At 41.9% G+C, this 23,024-nt stretch overlaps 1 protein-coding gene across 1 annotated transcript in view; it reads left to right on the top strand.

Moving 5' to 3' along the window:
* Frem1 (FRAS1 related extracellular matrix 1) overlaps positions 1 to 23,024 on the top strand; it is a 120,644-nt gene that overhangs the window by 18,108 nt on the left and 79,512 nt on the right. The window contains exons 7-15 of the mRNA XM_059255951.1: positions 1,027 to 1,158; positions 4,075 to 4,419; positions 5,010 to 5,152; positions 9,887 to 10,083; positions 11,180 to 11,270; positions 12,514 to 12,681; positions 15,864 to 16,072; positions 18,382 to 18,475; positions 21,144 to 21,396. Of these exons, the coding sequence (XP_059111934.1) occupies positions 1,027 to 1,158; positions 4,075 to 4,419; positions 5,010 to 5,152; positions 9,887 to 10,083; positions 11,180 to 11,270; positions 12,514 to 12,681; positions 15,864 to 16,072; positions 18,382 to 18,475; positions 21,144 to 21,396 (1,632 nt within the window). The remainder of the gene's footprint in view (positions 1 to 1,026; positions 1,159 to 4,074; positions 4,420 to 5,009; positions 5,153 to 9,886; positions 10,084 to 11,179; positions 11,271 to 12,513; positions 12,682 to 15,863; positions 16,073 to 18,381; positions 18,476 to 21,143; positions 21,397 to 23,024) is intronic.

Raw genomic sequence — 23,024 nt, 5'->3', positions numbered from 1 at the left:
CTTCCTTCCTCTTCTCACTTCTTCCTTTTTGTTGTTCTTACAGTCATAGCTGCCTTAGCCCAGTTCCCCCCGGAAACAGACTTTGAGGCAGATCCTGTATCGACCCTATCCTGACAACCAGCTTATAAGGAGGCTAGGCTAGCACAGGTTTAGAAATCCAGTCCAGGATCAGTTGGGCCCATTGCTTTGGGGCTGGGATGAGGTAGCACATCATGGCAGAAGCTTGTGGGGGAAGCAAAGCTGCTCACAGCCCGAGCTCTAGCAGGAGATATGGCTGAGCTGGTCACAACTTTTCAGAAAGATATATGGATTACTCTGTTGTTCTGGTGTCTCCTTGAAGCAGACCTAGCCAGTGTATCTGAGAAGAGTTAGAGGTGGATGAGCATAGGGTGAGCTGTCAACTCCCAGTTCTACTGAGGGATAAGGGTGTCTGATGGTAATGCAGGACTTCATTCAGAGTCTGTTTCTCCTACTACCAGTGATCGAAGCTCTCCAGACTTCCTCTGGCATACTAAGTCTAAGCAAAGGTTTTATGTCATTCCTTTAGCTGCATAAATCCATCTCTAGTTATTGTTGAAATTAATGTGCATTTTATTTTGCAAAGTGCCAGGTACTTAAACATTGTCAGGTACAGTAGCTCTATATAAGGATATTGAAGTACTATGCATTCCCTAGCCCATGGGATATGTATGTTCTCTTAAGTCATATGTAAAACCCCTTCTAACTCTTGTCCACTTAAACCATATAGGTATAATCTCTGACAACTCTGTGCACTCATTTAAACTAGGGACCTCTGTGAGCCTAACTTCTGCTCTTTCCTTCAGCATTTAGTTCCTGGTATCATCATGGTTCTTAAGGAATCAGCTGTCAGATTGAAATTAGAGCAAAGTTTACTAAAAACACAAGCTATATTCAAGTTTCATGAAAAGCATTTGAAGATAAAACTCTGAGATAGATTTAGGAGTGAAAACTCATTAACTTTAGACAGGTATGTTGTAGGACATGTTTCTGTATTTTCTCTTGTAGGTCTGAATCTCCTGGAAGGGCAGTCTCGGGCCATCACCTGGGAACAGCTTCAGATCGTTGACAATGACGACATTGGTGGTGTGCAGCTGGTCACCATTGGTGGCCTGCAGCACGGACGGCTTACAGTAAGAGGTGAACAATTTACCGCCTGTTGAACCCAAAATCCAATCAGGGGACTATTCTCTTCAAATGCAAACCACATCACCGGGCTAGGGGGAGAGAGAGAACTCGGTTAGCAACATACTTCCTGCTCAAGTGTGAACACCTGAGTTCAGTCCTCAGCGCTGCATAAAAGACCTGTGTGGGGGTGCATGCTTTTAATCCCATCCCTGGGGTGTCCTCGTCAACCAGCCTAGCTAGATCCATGAGCTCCAGAGCTCGGTGACAGGTTCTTCTCGAAGAACAAAGTGGAAGGGGCTGGAGAGATGGCTCAGTGGGTAAGAGCACCAGCTGCTCTTCCGGAAGGCCTGAGTTCAATTATCAGCATCCACCTGGTAGCTCACAGCCATCTTTAACTTCAGCTCCAGGGGCTTCTGACTCCCTCTTTGGGTTTCCACAGGTATCAGGCATGCATGTGGTACATAGACATATATGCAAGTAAAACACGCATATACGTTACATTAAAAAACATTAAAAAAAATAAAGCGTAGGGCCCCTGAGGAATGAGAGTTGAGGTTGATCTCTGGCATGTGCAATCATTCCCCCCATATACATGTAGATGCTCATCCACATGAACACACACATACACACACACACACATACACACACACACACACACACACAGACAGACACACGCACACACACAAGCATGCATGCACTCGAATCATATATAACAGAGTATATGTATCACTTCTTGGATGTCCTCCAAACTGAAATCATTACAGTCAGATGATGTGGAGATATTGAAACTCAACTCTGTAGGATGCTCACACCCCTTATGAACTAAGTCTAATGCTTGGCTTGCTGCTCAAACTTCAGGTTTGCTCTATGGGTGTCCCCAGTTGGAGGACAAAATATTTCAGAGAAATATATTGTAAAACAGGGAGAAAAACTTTTATTAGTTGCCACAATTTAAAAGCTTAAAAGACATGAATAGCCCTAAAAGCACTGTTCATGTCATAGTCAAAGTCTGTTCCTTATAACGCACTAAGAGGATTTAGTTCGATTATCTTCTTACTTTACTGAATGATAAAGAAAAGAGAGAACTTTTACTTGTCATCGTTTGTAACTGGGGAATTCAGAATTGAAAAGCTAACAGATTACAGTAAATTCTGTCTGCTTCCAGGACAGTGGGAGACAGTTGAAACCTGAGTGTGCCAGTCAGGACCAGGGGTCGGTCAAAGGTCATGCTATTGTAGCACTTTCATAACCGGTGTTGTTTTCTGTGTGTCTGTGAGCCAGGAAAAGACAGAGGGACAAAAGAGAAGTCACATCATCTAAGTTTGCAGTCCTTGACAAGTTTTCCAGAAGCCCAGTGCAATGACTTACATTTGTGTTGTTATAGTCTACGCAGGAAATGAAACTGGGTTTATTAATACTGCAGAAGTGGAAATTGGGGAGGTAACCCATGGTATGGTGGTGTTCTGGAATCAGAGAGGGGAGAAAGTCATACTAACATCTATCAACCCTTCACTCTGTGTCGTCCTGGGCCAACCATTCTATACGCTGTCTCTCATTTTCCTCACCTCTATGAAGTAAGATGCTATTATTGTTCGTAGTTTACAAATGGACAACCTGCAATTTTGAAAACCAGGAAGTGACTAACATGTGGATCTATACCTCTGCTTGAACCAGGCTCCAGCTCTGGTTCTCAAACTTTAGCATGTACCCACCCTCGGGGTGGGGCTTAGTAAAACATAGGTGTTGAGTCCCATCTCCAGCATTTCTGATTAAGTACGCTCAGGGCAGAGCCTGAGGAATTGCATTTCTAATAGCTTCCCGTTTGGTGCTGATGCTGCTTCCCTAGATCATGACAATGACCTGAGAGTTAACTAATATTTATCAGAGGCTTACTGCTGTTTGACTTCTGTGATGTTGCCACGGCATATCTGCATCCATTTTTATTTCTATCTAGTTATGGTCGACAGGATTTGCCAGAGAAATGAAACCAATAGGAGGCATACAAATATATAAGGAGAGATTTATTATGGGGATTTGTTTTTGCATGTGTGTGCATCTATGGAGACAAAGAAAGCTCATGATGTGTTTGTGGAAAGAACTGCTGTTTATATCCAGAAAAGCCAATCCAGTATTTCAGTCTTAGGCCAAAGCTTGAGAACTAGGGTAGTGATGAACTAATTCTCGTCCAGTCCAAGGTCAAAGCCCTAGGAAACAAGGTGGGTGATTTCCAGAGAGGTATAAGTCTAAGGTTGAAAAGCGCACAAAGTCAGGGGTGGGGGTGGGGAGAAGAACATGACTCAGAGAGAGAGAGAGAGAGAGAGAGGAGAGAGAGAGACACACAGACACAGACACAGAGACACAGACACAGAGACACAGAGACACAGAGACAGAGAAACACAGAGAGAAGTAGATAGATAGATAGATTAGATAGATAGACAGACAGATAGACAGACAGACAGATGATAGAGTGATCATTCTTCCTCTGCATTTTTGTCTTAAGTCCATAACTGTCCGGTATCTCTTGGTTGACTACTAAAATTAACTCTAATATTATTTTCTCTGTTTCACAGAGTTTCAAATACTAGTCTCAAGTCCACACAGGTAGTAAGTGGGAGAGCCGGGGTTCAATAACAGATGCAGCATCCTATTGCTCACTAAATTGCTCAGTCTACAGACTGTCCTTGACTTATAGTTTGTTTTGTTTTGTTTTTAAATTCTTGAGGCTGTCATAGGGTCTTTTCTTTATGTGTTTGACTTAGAACATTTCCAGTTTACGATGGTTTATAGGGCACAACCCCATGGCGAGTTTGGGAGAGTGTGTATTGCCACTGCTTCCCATAGCTCACTGTCCTGTAGTGGTTCCTTTCTCAGCTGCCGCCTCTGCTGCCTCCCTTGATCACTCAGTACCACATCTGCTCTCTTCGTCAGAGGGGAAAGGATTTCTCTTCACCGTGGCTGACCTGCAGGCTGGGGTTATTCGCTATCATCATGACGACAGTGACTCCACTAAAGACTTTGTGGCTCTCAGGATATTCGATGGCCAGCACAGCAGCCAGCACAAGTTCCCCATCAACATCTTGCCTAAAGATGATAGCCCCCCCTTCCTCATAACCAATGTTGTTATTGAGCTAGAAGAGGGCCAGACCGTCTTGATCCAAGGGTCCATGCTGAGAGCTTCAGACATGGACTCCAGTGATGACTACATCTTCTTTAATGTCACAAAGTCCCCACAGGCTGGGGAGATCATGAAGAAGCCAGGGCCAGGACTGATAGGTAAGTTCTAGGTAGGTAAGATAGTTGGAATGGAATTGAAGAACTTTGTATTGTGGTCAAATTTGTGTAAGATTAGACACCAGATTTATGAAGCAAAGTATTGTTGTTTTCCCATCTTCTGCAGTAGAAACTTGACTTATATTAAGTCAACCTACTACCTAAGGTAGTAGAAAGTTCTGGCATTAAACTCAAGATAACCATCACACTATTAAAAGTTAAGTCAGCCAAGAAAGGCAGTAGAATAAATAAGTATGATGGGAGATATTTGGTTTATTCTAGATGGCTACTCAAATAATTTCATTACTATATTTGCTTACATTTTGGTGTCAGGGATTTGACAGTGTGGATCAAATATGTAGCATTTTTTATTTTATTTAAAATAAAAACTATTCTTTGGAAATATTTTTTTTCCATTGTCAATCTCCACATTGAGACAGGGCAATTTTAGTCCATTGCTCTGCATTTCGTTAAAAATATTTAATGCAAATTCTTGGCTATGTACAGCACACTAGCAGAGAAGATGTTGAAAGGTGAGTTCAACTTCACTGGTCCCAACTCCTAAAATTGTGTGGTGTTTTGTTGGCCTTTAGGGTATGCGGTCCCTGGCTTCCTTCAGAGAGACCTGTTCAATGGAATCATTTACTATCGTCACTTCGGGGGAGAAATCTTTGAAGACTCTTTTGAATTTGTCCTATTGGACAGCTGTGACCCTCCAAATCTTTCAGTGCCACAGGTGAGAGACCATTTCAGAACATCTTCCCAAAGTTTTAAATACCAAGATTTGCTCTAAGAGATGTTATTAAAAAATACATGAAAATGGGTTTTGTTGTTCAAGATGTTGTTTGAATATTAGATGGTCTTTTAGTAAAAATCCCAGCACCAGATATCAGGGTGAAAGCTGAAAGATCAGAGAAGCAGAACAGCCAGCCACTAGTTCTTACCTCTATGAAATCCTCAGCCTAGAGAGAGTGAGTTCCTGTTTCCTCACTCCTTATATACCTTTCTCTGCCTTTCTCTGCCCTGCCATATTACTTCTTGGGATTAAAGGCATGTGTGCTTCTCAAGCAAAGGCATGAGCTCTCACGTGCTGAGATTATAGGTGTGAGCTACCACTGCCTGACCTCTATGTCTAACCTAGTGGCTGGCTCTGTCCTCTGATCCTCAGGCAAGCTTATTAGGGTACACAATATATCACCACAGGTTTTGAGATTCAAAGTTTGAGAAGCAATGGATTGGGCAAAAATAAGTATGCTTCCCTCTCCCAGTACTGTGCCCACACTTTTCTGAAGCACTTTGCGAGTTTCTACATGGTAACTGTTTCTAAGGTTACTTAGCCGTAGTACATACATAGACAACTTCATAAATTTGCTCACTTCTCAACACCCAAGAAGACATTTTTTTAAAGATAGTATTTAAATGATCTTTAATTTAAACTTCCTGAGTTTTCCTCCTGTTCCAGACAATAGCTAATCAACCTCCATTCCTCTTTACTTGTTTTTCAAGCAAGTGATAGAAACTTCCTAACAGAATTATTATGGGGAAAACACTGAGCTTTCAGACATCTGGTAAATACTAAAAAAAAAAAAAGTGGATTTTATTTGTTGTTTTTAAGATCTCAGATCTGACTAGTGCTAGAGGATATAATTTTAGTCTACAGTAAGCAGAAATAAGATGAAGCAAATATTATCACATAGAAATCATAAAATATGGGATTGGTGTAGAGTATTGACAATTGTAAAAGTGTGGAGAGTAGGGGTTAAATTTCAAAAGGAGCAATTGAAATTAAGTGATTACGGACTCTGTAAGATATTGTTGTTGGTCATTTTATACCTGCTACCTTCAAAGGTAGCATATATGTGGATGCAAGAAAATCTCCAGCTTATTCAAGGAAGAATGCTTAAAGTGTGTGTCCTATTACTCTGATGGACTCTTAGAATGCTACAGCCACTGATAACAGCCAGTGGGCAAAAGACCAAGTTGTGCATCTGTTTGCTGACATGGACATACTGAAGGAGGAGATCTGAAACCAGAAGAACTCAGTGATGTCTTTAAGATAGGATGGGTGGGGAAGTGTAAGGAGAACTCTGAATTCACCTGCTTTTTTACTAACAAGTCAACTTCTTGGGAAGTAATCACCCCTTGTTTCATAGATGTAGTTGACCCATCGTTTCTGGGCTGAGCCTCTGTAGCAGATTGTGCTAGACTGAATAGCTCAGAACGGTAACCGTCAGCAGAATATATTTCTAAGTGTTCTGTGCATCTGCTCAAGCTGTTGCTAGAATATCATAGGAGGTTTAGAAGGCTCTATGTCTTTTGTGCATTGAGATTTCAGGGTGTCTTTCTTTTTTTCTTTTTAAGCATTTTAGAAATCATGTTCTTCATACACAAGGAGAAATATATAATGTAGATCAAGTTAATGAAAACTCTTGAAACAGTTATCTAAATCTGGGCAAGTAAATCAGTCTAAATTATAAATATCTGGTTATAAATTTATTCCATATAATAGATGGGTTCTTTTATTATTATTTGTTTTTATTTATTTGTGTGTGATGCATACACAAATAGGTGCATGTATGTTTGGGTGCTTTTGGAGACCAAAAGAGGGCATTAGATCTCCTAGACTTGGAGATATAAACAGTTGTGAGCTGCCGTGCAGATGTTGGGAATGAGCCTAAGTCCTCTACAAGAGCAGTAAGTGCTCTTAACCAGTGACACAATAACATGTTTTCCTGATTCTGTGCTCTTATATTTATGGACTAGGGAAGAAAGGCAGAGCAAGAAGGCTACAAAATTGCCCTGTCTTTATGCAGCATGTAGGGTTTTTTGGCGGGGGGAGGCTCTTAAACACAGCTGCCCTCTCTGTATATCTGTAGGTGTCCCATCCAATGATTCAACAATCTGATGATAGATAGTATTTATAAGTTGCTTCTGTTCCTCACATAGTATTTTACTTGTCACTTTTCCCTAAGCCATATGGACCTCTACTATTTACATCACATTTGCATTTATATTGAATATTGCAAATGATGACTCTTTCCTAGCTCAGGTTGTGTGTTCACCCCAGCTCTTTACCCAGCATCTCTACTTGTCTCTGTCTTCAGCATTTAAAAGCCATCTTGTTCAACAAACATTTAATGTATTTTCCTAAAAACTTATATAAAACTACTGTAGTTAATAGAGTGGGCAGCTCTAAAAATGGAAGTAATTCTTGGCACTGAGAAGTAACACTGGGTATTCTCAAATGAAGGAAAATCAAGAGCAGGCTAGAATCAGAGCTCAGGGCACATGAAGGATCAATAATTCAGGCCACAAGAAAGTCAGATGCCACGTGGCTAAGTGTAATTGCCGAGGCTGCATCTGAGGGTCAGGGTGTGACACAGTCATTTTGTGTGCTGACCTTTCACTGGTTATTCTGATTCATTGTAAATCTGTCTGTGTGTGCTTGCGGCCACAAGGACACTGGAGGACTTGAGGGAAGCTTGAGTCCAGAGGCTGGTGACAGGTTTGAAAATGGGTTCCTACTCTGCCTGAAAATGGGTTCTTAATAATATCTTTGTTATAAACAGATTCCAGCACAATGAGAATGCTTTTATTTCTCTGTGGAGTTTGCTGAAATGGAATTTCTCTTGCCCACAGACACACACACTAATTGTTTGAGCATGCATAAATATGTAAAGACACATCAACTTAGGAGATCATAAAGCATGTTGAAAAATGCGCCCACCAAGAATTACTACAGGGGATAAAAAGCATGCTCTTCCATTCTTCTTTCATAAAGAACACATTGGAGAATAAATTAGCATGGAAAATGGTCTCTTTGAAGGCACAATAACTATTGTTTCCTTATTAAATCCAGTTTTTCAATTAAGGAGAGACTCGCTGATCCACACTATTGCTGTGAAAGCCCACAGAGAATTTCTGAACTTTGTAGATTAGAAAAATATTGTAAGTGGAGAAAAAAATCATGACATAGATTTAGGGGACTAGAATTATGATTATCTTTGTATTCTTATTTTGATAACTGGCTTTAGTTTTTAATCACTCTAATAAAATAACTGAATAATTTATAGACAACAGAAACATTTCTTACTGTTGGAAGACTGGAAAATCCAGGATCAATGTAGCAGGAAGGCTCTTTGTCTGGTGAAGGTAATTCTTTGTTTCCAACATGGCACCTTGTTGCCTTGTTCTCCTAAGAGGACAAACTCTTACACGACGAAAGGACAAGCTTTCCCCTCACATGCATTTCTAGGGACCCAATCCACTCATGGGAGCAGAACCCTCCTGACCCAATCATCTCAAAACCATTGCGCTGCTCGCGAAGTTCCACGACGAGTCTTGGAGGGGAACACCACCACTCGGTAGAACGGCAAGGGAGAAGCCAAGTTCAGAAACAGTTTCAACTGAGAAACTGGAGATGAATCTAGAAGATCCTGCAAGAGTGAAAATAATCAGATTCCTAGAGGCAGCAAGACCAAAGCATTAGATTGAAGGAACAATATGATATGGATCTGAGGGTGGGGAAGGTGGTCCACAATGTGTTACTAGAGTGTTGGGTTCATGTTGAAAGGCAATAAAACATCAAGTTGAAAAGTGCAGTATGTGTGAACCATGAGAGGTCTTGAATGTCATGCATGCTAAGGAGCTTGAGTAATGATACTTCCTGGATGGTTGTTTTAAGGTTTGGAGGGAAATGAACTAACTAATTTGACTTGTGTTTTTTAAAGTTAGTTCAAGCTAATAAAAAGTATAGATTAGCTGGTAGAGCTTGGGCTGTTGCAACCACATAAGGAAGAAATTACAAGAGTGATACAGAAAATTTTCAAGTAGAAACTTGGCAATGGGTTGGCTGGGGGTGGGAAAGGGGAAACCAGGAGTGACAGCAAGGTGTCTAGGGTTATTGATGGAGGGAGGGAGCAATGACCCATAGGTTATTACTTGAAAGGAGATAGAAAAAAATAGTGGGATTGTGCTTGGTGTTCTATATGCCCATTTCCTAACCTTCCCAATGGATTAGCTAGAATTGTAATGAATATATATATAATAAGTATAATATATATATAATTGAATACTCTCTCTCTCTCTCTCTCTCTCTCTATATATATATATATATATGTATGTATATGTATATGTATATGTATAATTGAGATACTCTCTCTATATATTCCTGGCTGTCCTGGAACTTACTATGTAGACCATACTAGCCTTGAACTCACAGAGATCCTTTGCTTCTGCCTTTGGAGTATTGGGATTAAAGGCGTGTGTCACCACATCTGGCATGATGACTATCTTTTTAAAACATAAATCAGATAAGTGAATCCTTAGTAGTTTCTAAATCATTTAACAGAAGTATATTTTCAATGGCAGTTTGAAGAAGTGGTCTTAACTATTTATAGATGATCCTGGGACACTCTCTTGGATGTTTTCTTGTATTTCAATTTAATAAAGCAGTGTGTTTTCATTCCAGATGGTGACAATCCATATCTCTCCAGTAGATGACCAGCTTCCAAAAGAAGCTCCTGGCATTTCCCGGCATTTGGTTGTCAAGGAAACGGAGGTGGCCTACATCACTAAAAAGCACCTACATTTCCTAGATACAGAATCACATGATGGGGAGCTCGTCTACACAATAACACGTCCTCCGTGTTTCTCCTTCAGCCACAGGTGTCTTTGCAAAAGCTACCGTATGTCCCACTGGTTCCAAGAGTGTTGGTGTGTGGCAGTGTATGGCAGTGGGTGACAGTAGGTGGCAGTGGGTGGCAGTGTGGTTCAATTACCTCATTGGTCAGACTTGAACTTACATCCAGTTCAGCATTCGCTCTTGTCACAAATTTGTCCTTACCTTCATTGAGTGACAACTAGTGACTTACATGTAGCTTGTAGTTTTCAGCATAATGAGGCTTAAACAAAGCATTTGAAATCTCATTTTTCTAAAGCAAATCCTTAATTTTCTTTTTAACAATGTTTATTGAAGTCTGCAAAATATTATTTTTAGATATGGCAGACCACTTGGTATTCATATTTTATAATCTCAATTCAAAACAGTAGCATAAATATCCCTTAGGCTAGTGTCATATATATGGCAGTGAGAAAACACTTGGGATGAGACAAATGGTTCCTTTTCACCATGACACAACAAAAATCTCTGTTCAGTCATGATGAGGGTGGCATAGATGATGCTGGACTTAAGACTACAAGCCCCCAACATAAAGAGACTAAAAAGATGGAGCATCTGCTTTCACCCCACATTGATGTATTTTTAAAAAGCTGATTGTGGTACGGTGTCAAGGCAGGCGGGAAGACGAGCCATGAAGAGCTGAGAATGAAAAATCAATTCAGCCTGACATAGTCAGCCCAGATCAAACTTCTGGAGAGTCTGATGCCAAGTGGTTTATTGCCAGTGTATTTTAGCACAGTACAATTTGGGGAAAAGTTTCCTGGTGTAATGCAATCCTTGGTGCACTAAAAGGCATAATTACATCGGAACTCAACATGTCGTCTCTTCCAAGAAGATGAGTTCTGGAGATAGACTGCCTGTATTAACTTAAGGGCCTAGGGAAGGAGCTGGCCTGGTTCTGGTCATATAGATAGTACAGGGGTTATTTGGATTACTAGCTATCTCTGGTCCTGGTTGTGGGAGCTTGAGATGGCCTGGCCCTTCAGATAACACAGATCACTATTCTGTGATCACAATTGTGAGTGATTTGATTTAATTTTTCTTAGCTGGAAAATAAGCTGATGTGGTCTATATTTCTCTTAGACACTTGGATGCCGGGAAGTTATTTATGGTGGACAGCATACCAAAGCTAATCAAAAATCCTACAGCCCTGGGGCTGAGATCATTTACCCAGGTATGAGAATTTGTAAAAATGTTGGCTAACACAATGTCTAACGTATTTTCTGAGGTGTGGTATGCCCAGTGTTGTGTCTGAGAAGCTAGCCAGTCACTTCTGCTACAGAGCCTTATGTCTTTATCCTTGTGCTTGTGTGTTTACTTCTGGTAAACATGTGAATCTGCTTGAAAAGCCTTCATCAAATCCGATTCGATTTCAAACCTTGTTATAAAGCCACACAGCCTTTGGCATCATTTTGCCAATAGCAGGTCACTGATTTCAGGCCCCATGCCTATGTTTTTATTCCACCAAATATAGATCACTCATTCTTCTATTTTAGTTTCTCATGATTACCATAGCAAACCACCACACATTTGTAGTTCAAAACAAAAGGCGTTTTTCTGTTCTTCCTGAAGCTAGAGGTGTTGAGAACATGGCATTGGCAGGTTTCGATCTTCTGAACCCTGTAGACAACCCTTCCTCTCTGCATGTTAGCAGCGAGTGCTTGGTTAACGGCCTTTGATATCCCCTGGCTTGCAGATGCAAGCTTTGTCTTCTGTCAGTCATGCCTGCCCCCATCTGTCTCTTCCTGTTACAAGGAGACCAGTTCTATTGGATTGAGGACCAATGCTACTCAAGTATTTCTACTACATACATCTGTAATGGTCCTATTTCTAAATAAATGCACATTCCACAGTTTCAATGAACTTTAGTATGTCATTTTATGGGGTTGCAGCTCATCCCATAATACTTACTACTCTCCCAAAAACCTTCTGTATCCCTCTGCTTACTCTTGTGAACTCTCCTCTGAAGACCTCATGGGGGGTGTGGTTTATGAGAGCTCAGGCATCAGACATCTGTGGTTTGGGGCTAATTGTGTCTGATTTCTGAATAGTGAGAAGCTGTAAATGTGCTAAGTGCTGCTGTTTTAATAACTTTACAAATAAGGAAACAGAGGCCTTGCAGGCTTACCCAGCTTGCGTTAGTACAGTGACTGCAGGGAGGGACTGAGGGAAGTCTGAGTCTGCCTTTTGCAGAATTGCTTGGACCCCATCATTTGACATACTGCCTGACTTCATCAGTTTTCCTCTTCTGTTTAGGCAATGTGGTTTACCAAGTAGAGCCTTGGGAATCTTTCCATCCACAGGAATATTTACTGTGCTCCCTATCAATTAACACTGCAGTGGCCTTAGACTTAGGTTGCTAAAGGATTCCGGTCTCTGCAAACCAACACATATGTCCATCTCAATTTACTTTACAGCATGCTGTGAACCATATGAAAGTGGCCTACATGCCACCCATGCAAGATATAGGTCCCAGTCCTCGACATGTGCAGTTCACGGTGTCTGTCAGTAACCAGCATGGAGGCACCTTGCATGGAATCTGCTTCAACATAACCATTCTCCCAGTGGACAATCAGGTTCCTGAGGTATGCCGTGTTTGACATGGAGGGCCGAAAGGAGCGAGAGAAAGGAAAGAGTAATGTTTTCATTCCCCAGCTGCAGTCTAGAAAAAAAGCAGGGGTGGGGGTGGGTGGGAGACTCTACCCATGGGACTTCCTATCTGAAAGGTGAGAATTTTTCAGTGTTGAATTTGGCATTGTTTTCAAAGCCTTATCAACATCTCTTTCAATCTGCTGAGCCCCCCCTTGTTGATCAGGGGAAGGAGATTAAATGACGGGTCTCTTAGCAACCGGAAGAACCTATTTGCTCTCACCACAGGCCAGCTATGCTGCTGTGTGATCCAAAGAAGCTTTTTAATTTTCCAAAATGAATTAGGATGGACCCTTTTGTTTTCCCCGGTGCCACTACTCAATGTTTATGGAAGTCTTAAGGGGCCTGAGTTTTTCTTTAAAACCAAACTACAAAGGCATTGCTACCTGCGATGTCTTCTCTCTGAGGCTGTTTTGAGTTTTTTTCTGCCCCCTCCCCACTACTATACTTGATTAGTGTGATTATTTTGGGGATCATTTTTTTCTCCTTAAAAGTGGAAAGACAAAGGAATATTATCCCCCATTTGTTATAGACCAGAAGGCTCTAGACCTTCCCAGCTTCATTCCCAAGGTAAAGGGTGACTGGCCCAGGCATCTACCTACCTGAATACGGCCAGCCCTGATGTTTTCTTTCCTGGTGACTCATCACAGCTACACCTGCCTCAGGCCAGCAAACAGATTTCTTACTGGAAGGCCTAAGGGAAGGCACTTACTCAACATGCAGAAATGGCTCGATGGGTCTAAATAATATTTTAAGTTGTGAAGTTGCAAACTTTTAAGGGCCAGAAGGTTTCTTCACAAGACTGACTTGGGGTTTCTCTTGAAAAGAAAGAGCCCTAACAGCACCGAGCCCACAGGCGCCATGGCTGCAGAGCAGGATGCGCTGTCCATTTTCAGAGTCCCCACCGACACACTACACTCACTTATGTCAGCGGCCCAACCTCTCAAGCTGGCGAGCTTGCAATCTGTGGTTGAAGAAGTGTTGACAGCTCTTTAACTAGAAGGCATCTGCACCAACTCCATCTGGGACCCCTTTCCTGCTGAAGACCTGGCCTAATGCTTATGGTGAAAATAAGTCAGAACAGCTATTAAATGAAGTTGATTAGATTTCACTTAGACCGCCCCTGTCCATATATGAGATTGAGATCCCGAACCAAAGCATCCCCTACAAAACCTCTTGAAAAATCTTTTATGCAAAAAGGTCTAAGCTTGGAGAAGGCTGATCTGTGCAGGTAATTATGAGGCAGATGGAAGAGTCATCTTCATTTGAAAGAAGATGGAATAGTGAGGAAGACTTGGGGCTACGGTGGATGTTGATTTCTCTCTTTTGTTTGGGCACCAGGGACAAATGAAATAGAATTTCAAAGAACTGAGACTATTAGACATTGAGTTGGTACTTTCATGATACGAAATTGAGTTGAGTGACAGTCGTTAGGGCCGAGTGACACCACACAAACCTGGAGCCTCTTCAGCCTACTCATGAACCCGCAGGATTTTCATGTTTGAGCTTACTCTCAAAGAAATAGTTTTGAAAATCATCTTACGTAGCAAAGTGAATTTTATGCACTGTTCCCTATTTGGGAGACTAGCTTGACCCACCAAGAAAATGGGGCTGGTGTGCATGGCCCCTGGGGCATTTTCCCCCAGGGAAAGGGTTCCATTTCTTTCTTCTGCTTTCGTGAAGATAGAGGTGTGACAAATCAGATGGAAGCATTTAGAAAGCACTGTCGGGGTGGGTGGAATAGAGAGAAGTTGATTATTCTTGGGTTTTTCTCTGCTGGTGGTAGTTTACTAAGGAATGAAGGCAGCCACATCCTAGTCAGAGTCCTGCCCTGGAGATATGCATGAGTGCCTCTGATGGCTGTGGAATGGACTTCCCTCACACTGTGCCCCGTTGATGAACAGAGAGGATGCACACTGGGGTGGAGGCTGTGACCTCATCTTGCTGAGAAAAAAGATTCTTTGTGTGAGAAGTGTCCTTGTGTTGGTGGTGTGCTTGCCACGTGCTTTCTGGGAGGAACCCTCAGAGCCCACAATTTGAAGTCCTAACTGTATCTGCTACCTTTTCCTTCTACGAAGTAGTATTCATTTTGGAAGCTGATGTGCTAAATAAACTCGACTGGGTTTTCTATTGTAGTCTCAGAGCCTGGAGCACATGTGCATTCCTTACAAATGTAGTGACTACGTTGTAGATGACAGTCTTCTAGACTTGTTTAATCACGGAACACATCCTGCCCACTCGTAGTGTGGTAATAAAATAGACCAAGCTGCTCTAACTTGCTTTGTGCCTATAATTGAATTGTTAGTCAGGTGAACACTGGGGTTTTTTGTATTGAAATTGCCCTTGTGGCTTTTAATTTTTAAGTCTAATGTTTGAATAAATCTATTTCCCATGGAATTGTAACCCTCTTGTCTTCAGCTTGCCTGCGCTCACTCTGTCTGCAAAACACACAATGGAGTTTCCGTCAACCTTCAAAGTCTTAAAGGATTTTGGGGACAGTGATTCTCAACTTCCTAATGCTGTGACCCTTTAATACAAAGTTCTCCATGTTGTGGTGACCCCCAACCATAAAATTATTTTCATTGCTACTTCCTAACTGCAATTTTGCTACTGTTATGAATCATAATGTATTCATATGCAGGAGATCTACTATGTGACCCCCATAAAAGGGTTATTTTCACCCCAGAGGGGTCGCGACCCACATGTTGAGAACCACTGTGTTAGGGTTTAAGAAAAGAGATGGAGCCTTTGCTTCATGGTGGTTTGTCCGAGGCTGTGTGGACGGTGGTGGGAGATTTTCCTCTCAGTTCAGTGCTGCAGCAGGCTGCCGTTTGCTGGCTGTGCTGCAGAGACTCTGGGACACCTGAAGCATAGGTACTTCCAAATCAGAGATCAGTCTTTGTGCCTTTGTATATATCAGAGCTTGGAACTGGAACTATGCAAATAAAATGTTTTGTATCCAAATCATTTAGCTATGACTTACCTCCTTATAAACATTCTTAAAAAGTTAATTGACATGCGAGGAAGGTTCTGGAAGCTTTCTTGGGACCTGTTGAACTCTTGTATTCAGCAACACCTGATGGAACAAGGCCTTGAGTGTCTCCTTCCTTCTTTCTAGGTATTCACCAACACCCTGAGAGTGGTCGAGGGTGGTCAGTGCACCATCAGCCCAGAGTCCATTTTGGTTTCTGATGTGGACACCCCAGTGGACAGCATCAGCCTCTCTCTTCAGGAGATGCCCCTCCATGGCAGGGTAGAGCTGGATGGATTTCCTCTAAACCCAAGAGGCACATTTTCATGGAGAGACCTCCATACCTTAAAAGTTAGGTTAGAAGATTTTGTGTGTGTGTTTTTCCCCTTTCTGTGCAGTAGCTCTCTATCTAGACACTCGTGAAGCCCAGCAAAGGCAAAGGACCCTGTGTAATTCTTTCCAAACAATATGCCACTTCATATTATTAAGGATCAATTGAAAATTAAAGAAGTAAAAAAGAATTTTCTTTCAAACATTTTCTTTCTCTCCGTCTTACTATAGCAGAGGGAATGAGCTTATGAATATTCGTGCAAGAAAAATTAATGCCCGTGAATATTAATTTTGCTACAACTGCACATATCGCAAACTCAGTAGAGACTAAAATAGTCTGTGCAGCGAATTGAAGTTGGCTCTAAGAAAAGGCAATTTCATGACCTTGGAAACTCAGGGTAGAACACTATTGATCAGCCAGATATGGTAGCCTACTCTCTAATCCCAATACTCGGAATGCTGAGTCAGGAGGATTAGGAGTTCAAGACCAACCTGGTAAGAACAGAGGGAGGAATGGGGTGGTGGTGCACACCTTTCATCCCAGCACTAGGGAGGCACAGGCTGGCAGATCTCTGCGAGTTCGAGGCCAGCATTGTCTAAGAAAGAGTTCCAGGATAGCCAAGACTGTTACACAGAGAAACTCTGTCTTAAAAAAAAAAAAAGAAAAAAGAAAGAAAAGAAAGAAAGAAAGAAAAAGAAAAGAAAAAAATATTTTTTTTTTCTGTTTTGTTTCTAGTTTGGATTCGAAATCTTAGCTCCTATCTACATGTTAAGGAAAGACTTTTGTTTAGACAGTGCTGAGATAAATAATGGACAGAGAAAAGTAGAAACGTTTGCTAGCATTCTATGTCTAGTCGCCTGTCTAGAGAGTTGCAGTGAAGTATTTTTCAGTTATTTAACCCGAGTCATCAAGACTGACAAGGCACATCGTTCTGTTCTCAGGCAGAACTAAGCACAGCAATGCTGACACACTTGCGAGGATTTTCAGGAGTCAGGTTTCATCAGTCTGCTTGGCTCCACTGTCCCGCTTTACACGCATGCGTCCTCAGACGCACTTGGCTGTTTTGGGGACAGCAGCATTGTGAAATGGATCAGCCCATTGTTATTCATAATTATTTTTGATGAAAACAGTAAGAGGCGTGGAGAAACAGAGCATAGCAGTTAATGTGTATGAGAGATAAGGATTAAATCCATTATCACCCTATTGGTGGCCCATCTTGAATAAAATATAGTCCTTTTCGTCCATATAACAAAATCATATAGGTTCAATATACTGTACTATTTTATTGACACTTTTGTTTTTGATTCCTATGTTATAATTCCATTTGTTAGTATGAACAAACCATTGGTGTGATTAAAAAAAAAAGGCTCAAGAGCTACTTAGAATTAACTGAGTGTCATTGTAGTAGGCTAGAAAGTGTGTGAAAAGCCTAGAATTATACAGTTTCTTAAAAAAAAAAATGGCTGAGAATTAAGAGGAATATAGGGCCAAGGTTAGAACAAAGAAAGGTATTTTTAAACCTGGGGAGATGTGAGAGTCTTTTCTGGTAGAGATGAAGAGTGTGTAAATGGAACTTGGAATATGGTGGAGGGAGGCGATACCTAGTTCTTAGATCAAGGCTTCAGAGAGGAGCAGCGTTAGAGCACAGGAGGAATGTTGGAAGGCACGGGGATCCTGGAGTCCTCGGAGTGTTCTACTTCGTCTTACAGTCACTCTGGCTCCAGCCAGCATGCTCCACTGTTACACAGGTACCAGGTCAAGAACTTCCCATTGTCACGGAGGCCATGCAAAGACTGCTTTCTGAAATTTAGCCTCACGATTATTTTTAATTACGTGTGTGTGTTTTCATGAACATATGCACATACACATGCACATATGACGATATGTTCATGTGAATTCAGGTGCCTTTGGAGTCCAGAGACATCAGAGAACCTGGAGCTGTAGTTATTAGGGGGTTGTGAGCTGCCTGAGATGGGTGTGGGAGCTGACCTCAGGTCTTATGTAAGAACAGAACAGAACAGAACGGGCCTTTAACTATAAGCTGTCTCCCCAGCTTCCAAAAGCCTGGGCTTTGTTTTGTTTTTTTGATTTGGGGGAAAAATTACCAATGCATACAACAATGTTTTCCCAGGTAGAACAAGTTTACATTTAGGGATATTGAGTGCTTACATATCTTTGCATTTATAGTTATACTGCTTCTTTTTTTATTTACTTATTTAAATAACTTTTTATTTAGTGAAGTCATGGCCAAGGTGATGGAGGAGTACTTGTGTCATGCACCTTAGGCTACACCCATGTGTTTCTAAAAGATTAGCTTCCATACTTTCCCTGCAGGTATCACCATGACGGATCTGAGGTTTTTCAAGATGAGATATTCTTGGAGGTCACAGATGGCACAAATTCAGCAGAATTTGTTCTACACATTGAGGTAGGTAGAAAGTTTCCTCCCTGAATCATTTGAATGTAAAGTCTCTATTCTGGGAACTTCTCAGGGTCCCAAAACAACTTAAAATACACAGACTCCAAAGCAGAAGGTTGCCAGAGCACCTGTGTGTGTGTCTGGAGTCAGTTGGTAGAGACAAAGGTTATATTAGAATTATTCTAAGCTTAAATCCAGATACTTAATTTTAAAAGTAGTTCATTTTGCATATAAAATATGTCTAATATTTTTGAAGGGCACAAAGGCTTACTTAGCAGCTGGGAAGACTGTCCAGAACCACTGGGGTTCTCCTTGCTTGTGGAAGAAGCCATGCGTGTGGGGCTCCATTTGGAATGTCTATACCACAACCCTGGCATGAGATTGGTTGGAAGTCATTTCCCCCTTTCCTTTGACAAAGTCTGCTCACAAAGTTGAGGCATGTTCAAGGGACTTCTGAAAACTTTGGTGTTTTCCTGTTGTGTGGGTAACCAAGACCATGGGCATCTCGTGGATGATTTGCAAGCGTTTATAGTTGCTGACAGAGAAAATTATCACAGTCCCTGAAGGGCCACCAAGTATTCTCATTGTGCTAGCTTCTATCTCTTCCTGTTTGAGTAGGGGCTAGATTTTAGTGATATAAAATTGATATGTATTTGTAAGATATTTTATAGCTGGTCACTGATAAAGAGTGTTGATATCGATAGATTGTTTTAAAAACAAAACAGACAAGGAAGGAATCATCTCTCTTTAGTTAATATACTTGGGCTCCTGAAGAGTCTGCAGCTGGGTCAGAGCTATCAACGTGATGGTGCAATGTGAGGCCCTCTTCCTTATTATCTGGCCATACTTCCCCCTGGCTGGTATTGATTGCTTGAGGTGCCAGGTTCTATGCAGAGCCTGCCTCTCGTTTTCCTCCTCAGTCTTCACAAAGGCCTGTGATGGCTCCGTGAAAAGCAGGAGACCATTTCGGCTTCAAGAGGGGATGTTTTCTTTATGGCAAACATCTATACACAAAGGAAGATCCTCTGAGTTACTTTTCCATTTTTTTTTAAGGACTCCACTCCCACTTGTTTTATATATATGACCATCTTATTATGTCTGGCAATAAGCAGCGCATCTTGGTGAAAGAAACGATTTATTAGTACTTTTTAAGTAAAAGGGGATAATTTTTGAAAGCCAGACAAAATAGTTTTTGGACAATGTTGTTTATGGTTTTTCCCCTCACAATGACTGTTCACAGTTATCATCCACATGAACAAATTGGTAAAATTTCTTAGGGTCAAGCAAGAAGATATGTCTTTAATGGATTCACACAGAAGATATGAACAAAGATAATTATTTTTCTTTGTAGCAAAGAAGAAAGCAGACAATTATATTTTTACACCTTTGATAAATAAGTTACAGTATCTATGCACTCATCTTTGTATCATTCCTATAAGGATAGGAAAGCATCGGCATAGTTCTCTGTGTATTTGTCTTATAGCCATTAGCCCTTGAATGCATAGTAACTAGGAGATCCATTCATTTATTCATTCAACGAACGTTTAGTAAGTGCCTTCTGTAATGTATGTTGGGGGTCTTAGACAGATGCTTGTAGAACAATTATGAACAAGATAAAGGAGGTTCCTGCTCTTGAAGTTACAGATCACAGATGATGATAGCCACTAACTGGATAATCACAAAGACAATTGATTAAAATATGTATGTGTTTATGAACAGGAGTTTAAGTAATAGAAGCTTCTCAATTAGCCTGAGTGATCAGGAAACCTTCCCTGAAAAACATGGGATCTGAGGCAGAAATCAGCCGTACAAAGAGAGTGGGACAGAATGCATGGGGCGGGCTCAGGGGGTGAGACAGAGGCCATGAGAGTTGGGAAGGAGTGTGTGCTTGGGTGAAGATGGAGTGGGGTGGTGAAGGCACCCATGGCATGTTACACCAGAGACTCCTAGGAGAATCATGGGGGGAGCAGAGGAGACACTGAAGGTCCCTGCAGATCAGCAACTTGAAATTGATGTTTACTAAGATTACTTTGGCTGAAGTATGTGTAGGGCTGAAAGGGTATACAGGCTCACAGCAGGCCAGACTTTACCAAACCAAACAACCAAACAAACAGTCACAAAATTAAATCAACCAACCAGACAACCAACCAACCTACCAAACACACAAACAATCCAAACCCCGTCACGCAGGCCATTTGGTAACATGCTGCTATGGTTTCCTGGGGATCCATGGAAACGTTGTGGGTGGCCAGAAGTCGAAGGTGGCAGAAAGCTTTGAATCACCAAATAATTTGAAGTAAGACTAACTTTGATGCTGTGGATGTACACGCATCCGACTCCTGGGCCCAGAATCCCTGTGCAATGTGTGTATTTAATGAAAGGCTGCATGTTAAAGTGCAGGGATGCTTTCTATCACATTTCCTCTTTGTCTTCTGAGAACAATGAGTGCCCTGAGTTTCCAGCTAGAGCCACAGACTCTCATTCATGTGGAGCATCCCTCAACCAATTGAGAAAGTCGAAAGACTCAGGCTGCTTTGGCCAAATTTCATGGCTATTGTTCCATGTGTCCAGAAGATGAAAAATGCCTGTCACTGTGACTGTGAGCGGTAGTTTACCAGCTGGGACATTTGTCACTTTGTCTTTTTCTTAAAAAATGTGCTCTTTTTATCCTGCTTAGGTATTCCCTGTGAATGATGAGCCACCTGTTCTGAAGGCTGACCTGATCCCCATGATGCATTGCTCAGAGGGTGGAGAGGTGACCATCACCCCTGAATACGTTTTTGCTACTGATGCAGACAGTGATGACTTGAAACTGCTGTTTCTGATTACCCGAGAGCCGCAGCATGGGGTGGTGAGAAAGGCTGGAAACCATGTGAACAGGTTCTCTCAGGGAGATATCATCTCAGGAGCTGTGACATACAAACACACAGGTAGGTGTCAGCCTTGTGTAGTGAAGGCATTCCAAAGAGTCTCATCTCCACCCCTTGTCATGGGCTCCCATCACATTATAATCTTAATATTTCTTCCCACTAAAGATAACGCAGGCTGCAGCCTGCACCCCAGTTTGTAAGCTGGGGTCATCATGGACAGAGATCCGCAAGTCCTTTTTCAGTCAACTTGAAGAATTTGGCTATTTTACTTACAGATTTCTAAACCATGATGCAAATACCAAATCAGGCCACCTAAAACAGTGGCACCATTACTTTTAAAAGTCTCCTGGCCACCAGTCAGTTTCCTAGAAGTAACTAGTGTCCTTTCTAAGTTTCTGAAAAGCAAGATGATATCTTGCACTTTGCATGACCTGCTCGTAGCATGTGACAGTCAGAACAAAAGTGCAGGTTTATAAGGACTGGGTTTCCATTGTTGTTACCTCAATATATTGTTACTCAGTTGACATTTCTTCCTGCTGTGTGAAGTGTTTGACTAGAGAAAACAGTAACTCAGCATCTGGTATTTGCAAGGCACGGCATGGAGCCCATGGGCCACAGTGGAGTATGAGCCACACTGTGCTAAAGGACTGTTGACTAAGTGTGCAGAGAAAACCCTCTCACATGGAAGGATGGCCAGGACACATTGGCACTTCATACTGTTCTTCTTTGCATGTCTTCTTTCCTGCCAAGTTTTTTGTCGAATTTGACATAAAACAGAGTCATTTGGGAAGAGGGATTCTCAATTAAGAAAATGCCTCCATAAGATAAGCCTATAAGGCATTTCCTTAATTAGTGATTGATGTGGGCAGTGCCACCCCTGGGCTGGTGGTCCTGGGTTATATAAGAAGGTGGGCTGAGCAAGCCATGGGGAGCAAGCCAGTAAGCAGCACCCCTCTGTGTCCTCTGCATCAGCTCCTGCCTCCAGGTTCCTGCCCTGTTTGAGTTCCTGTCCTCATTGCTTTGAATGATGGACTGTTATATGGGAGTGTGATAGACATAAATCCCTTCTTCCTCAGGTTGCTTTGGGTCACAGTGTTCCATCACAACAGAAATCCTAAGTCATTGACTTAGGTCTAAGTTAGCAGCATTTGCCCGGAAACAGCATCATGTGTTTCCTCTTGCTGGAGTTAATCACACTATCACCGTTTCCTGTTAACACACCCATTCCTTGGAGGAATGGAGGAAGGAAGAGGACATGGGAAGGCTAGCTGAGTGGACACCGCATGGCTTTTGTGTCACTGTGGCAGAAACCATCAATGGGAAGGAAGACATTTTGTGCATTTATTTCTGAGAGTTTTCAGCCATTCACAGCCATGAAGGCATGACAGAGAATCTCAGCTGATGGCAGAGGCGTGAGGCGAGTCCCTTCACATGGCAACAGCCCAAGAAGCAAAGAACAAGACTGGAGTTAGGGGCTAAGCTATCACCTTCAGGAGCCCAACTTTAGCATCTACTTCTCTAGCAAGCTCCCATCTCATAAGCCTCCACTGACCCCCAAATACTGCCACACGTTGGGAGATGCCTCACATGCTTTCCTTTAAAATCTGGGTGCATGCCTCCATGATCTTCAAACTCTTGAATTTTGTGTCCCGGTAAAACCGGCACCATAGGGACAAAGCCAAGTGTTG

This window comes from Peromyscus eremicus, chromosome 2 (genome assembly GCF_949786415.1).
Source record: "Peromyscus eremicus chromosome 2, PerEre_H2_v1, whole genome shotgun sequence".
NCBI lineage: Eukaryota > Metazoa > Chordata > Mammalia > Rodentia > Cricetidae > Peromyscus > Peromyscus eremicus.
The sequence above is the reverse complement of the archived record's forward strand: the minus strand, read 5'-3'. Positions and strand labels throughout refer to the sequence as shown.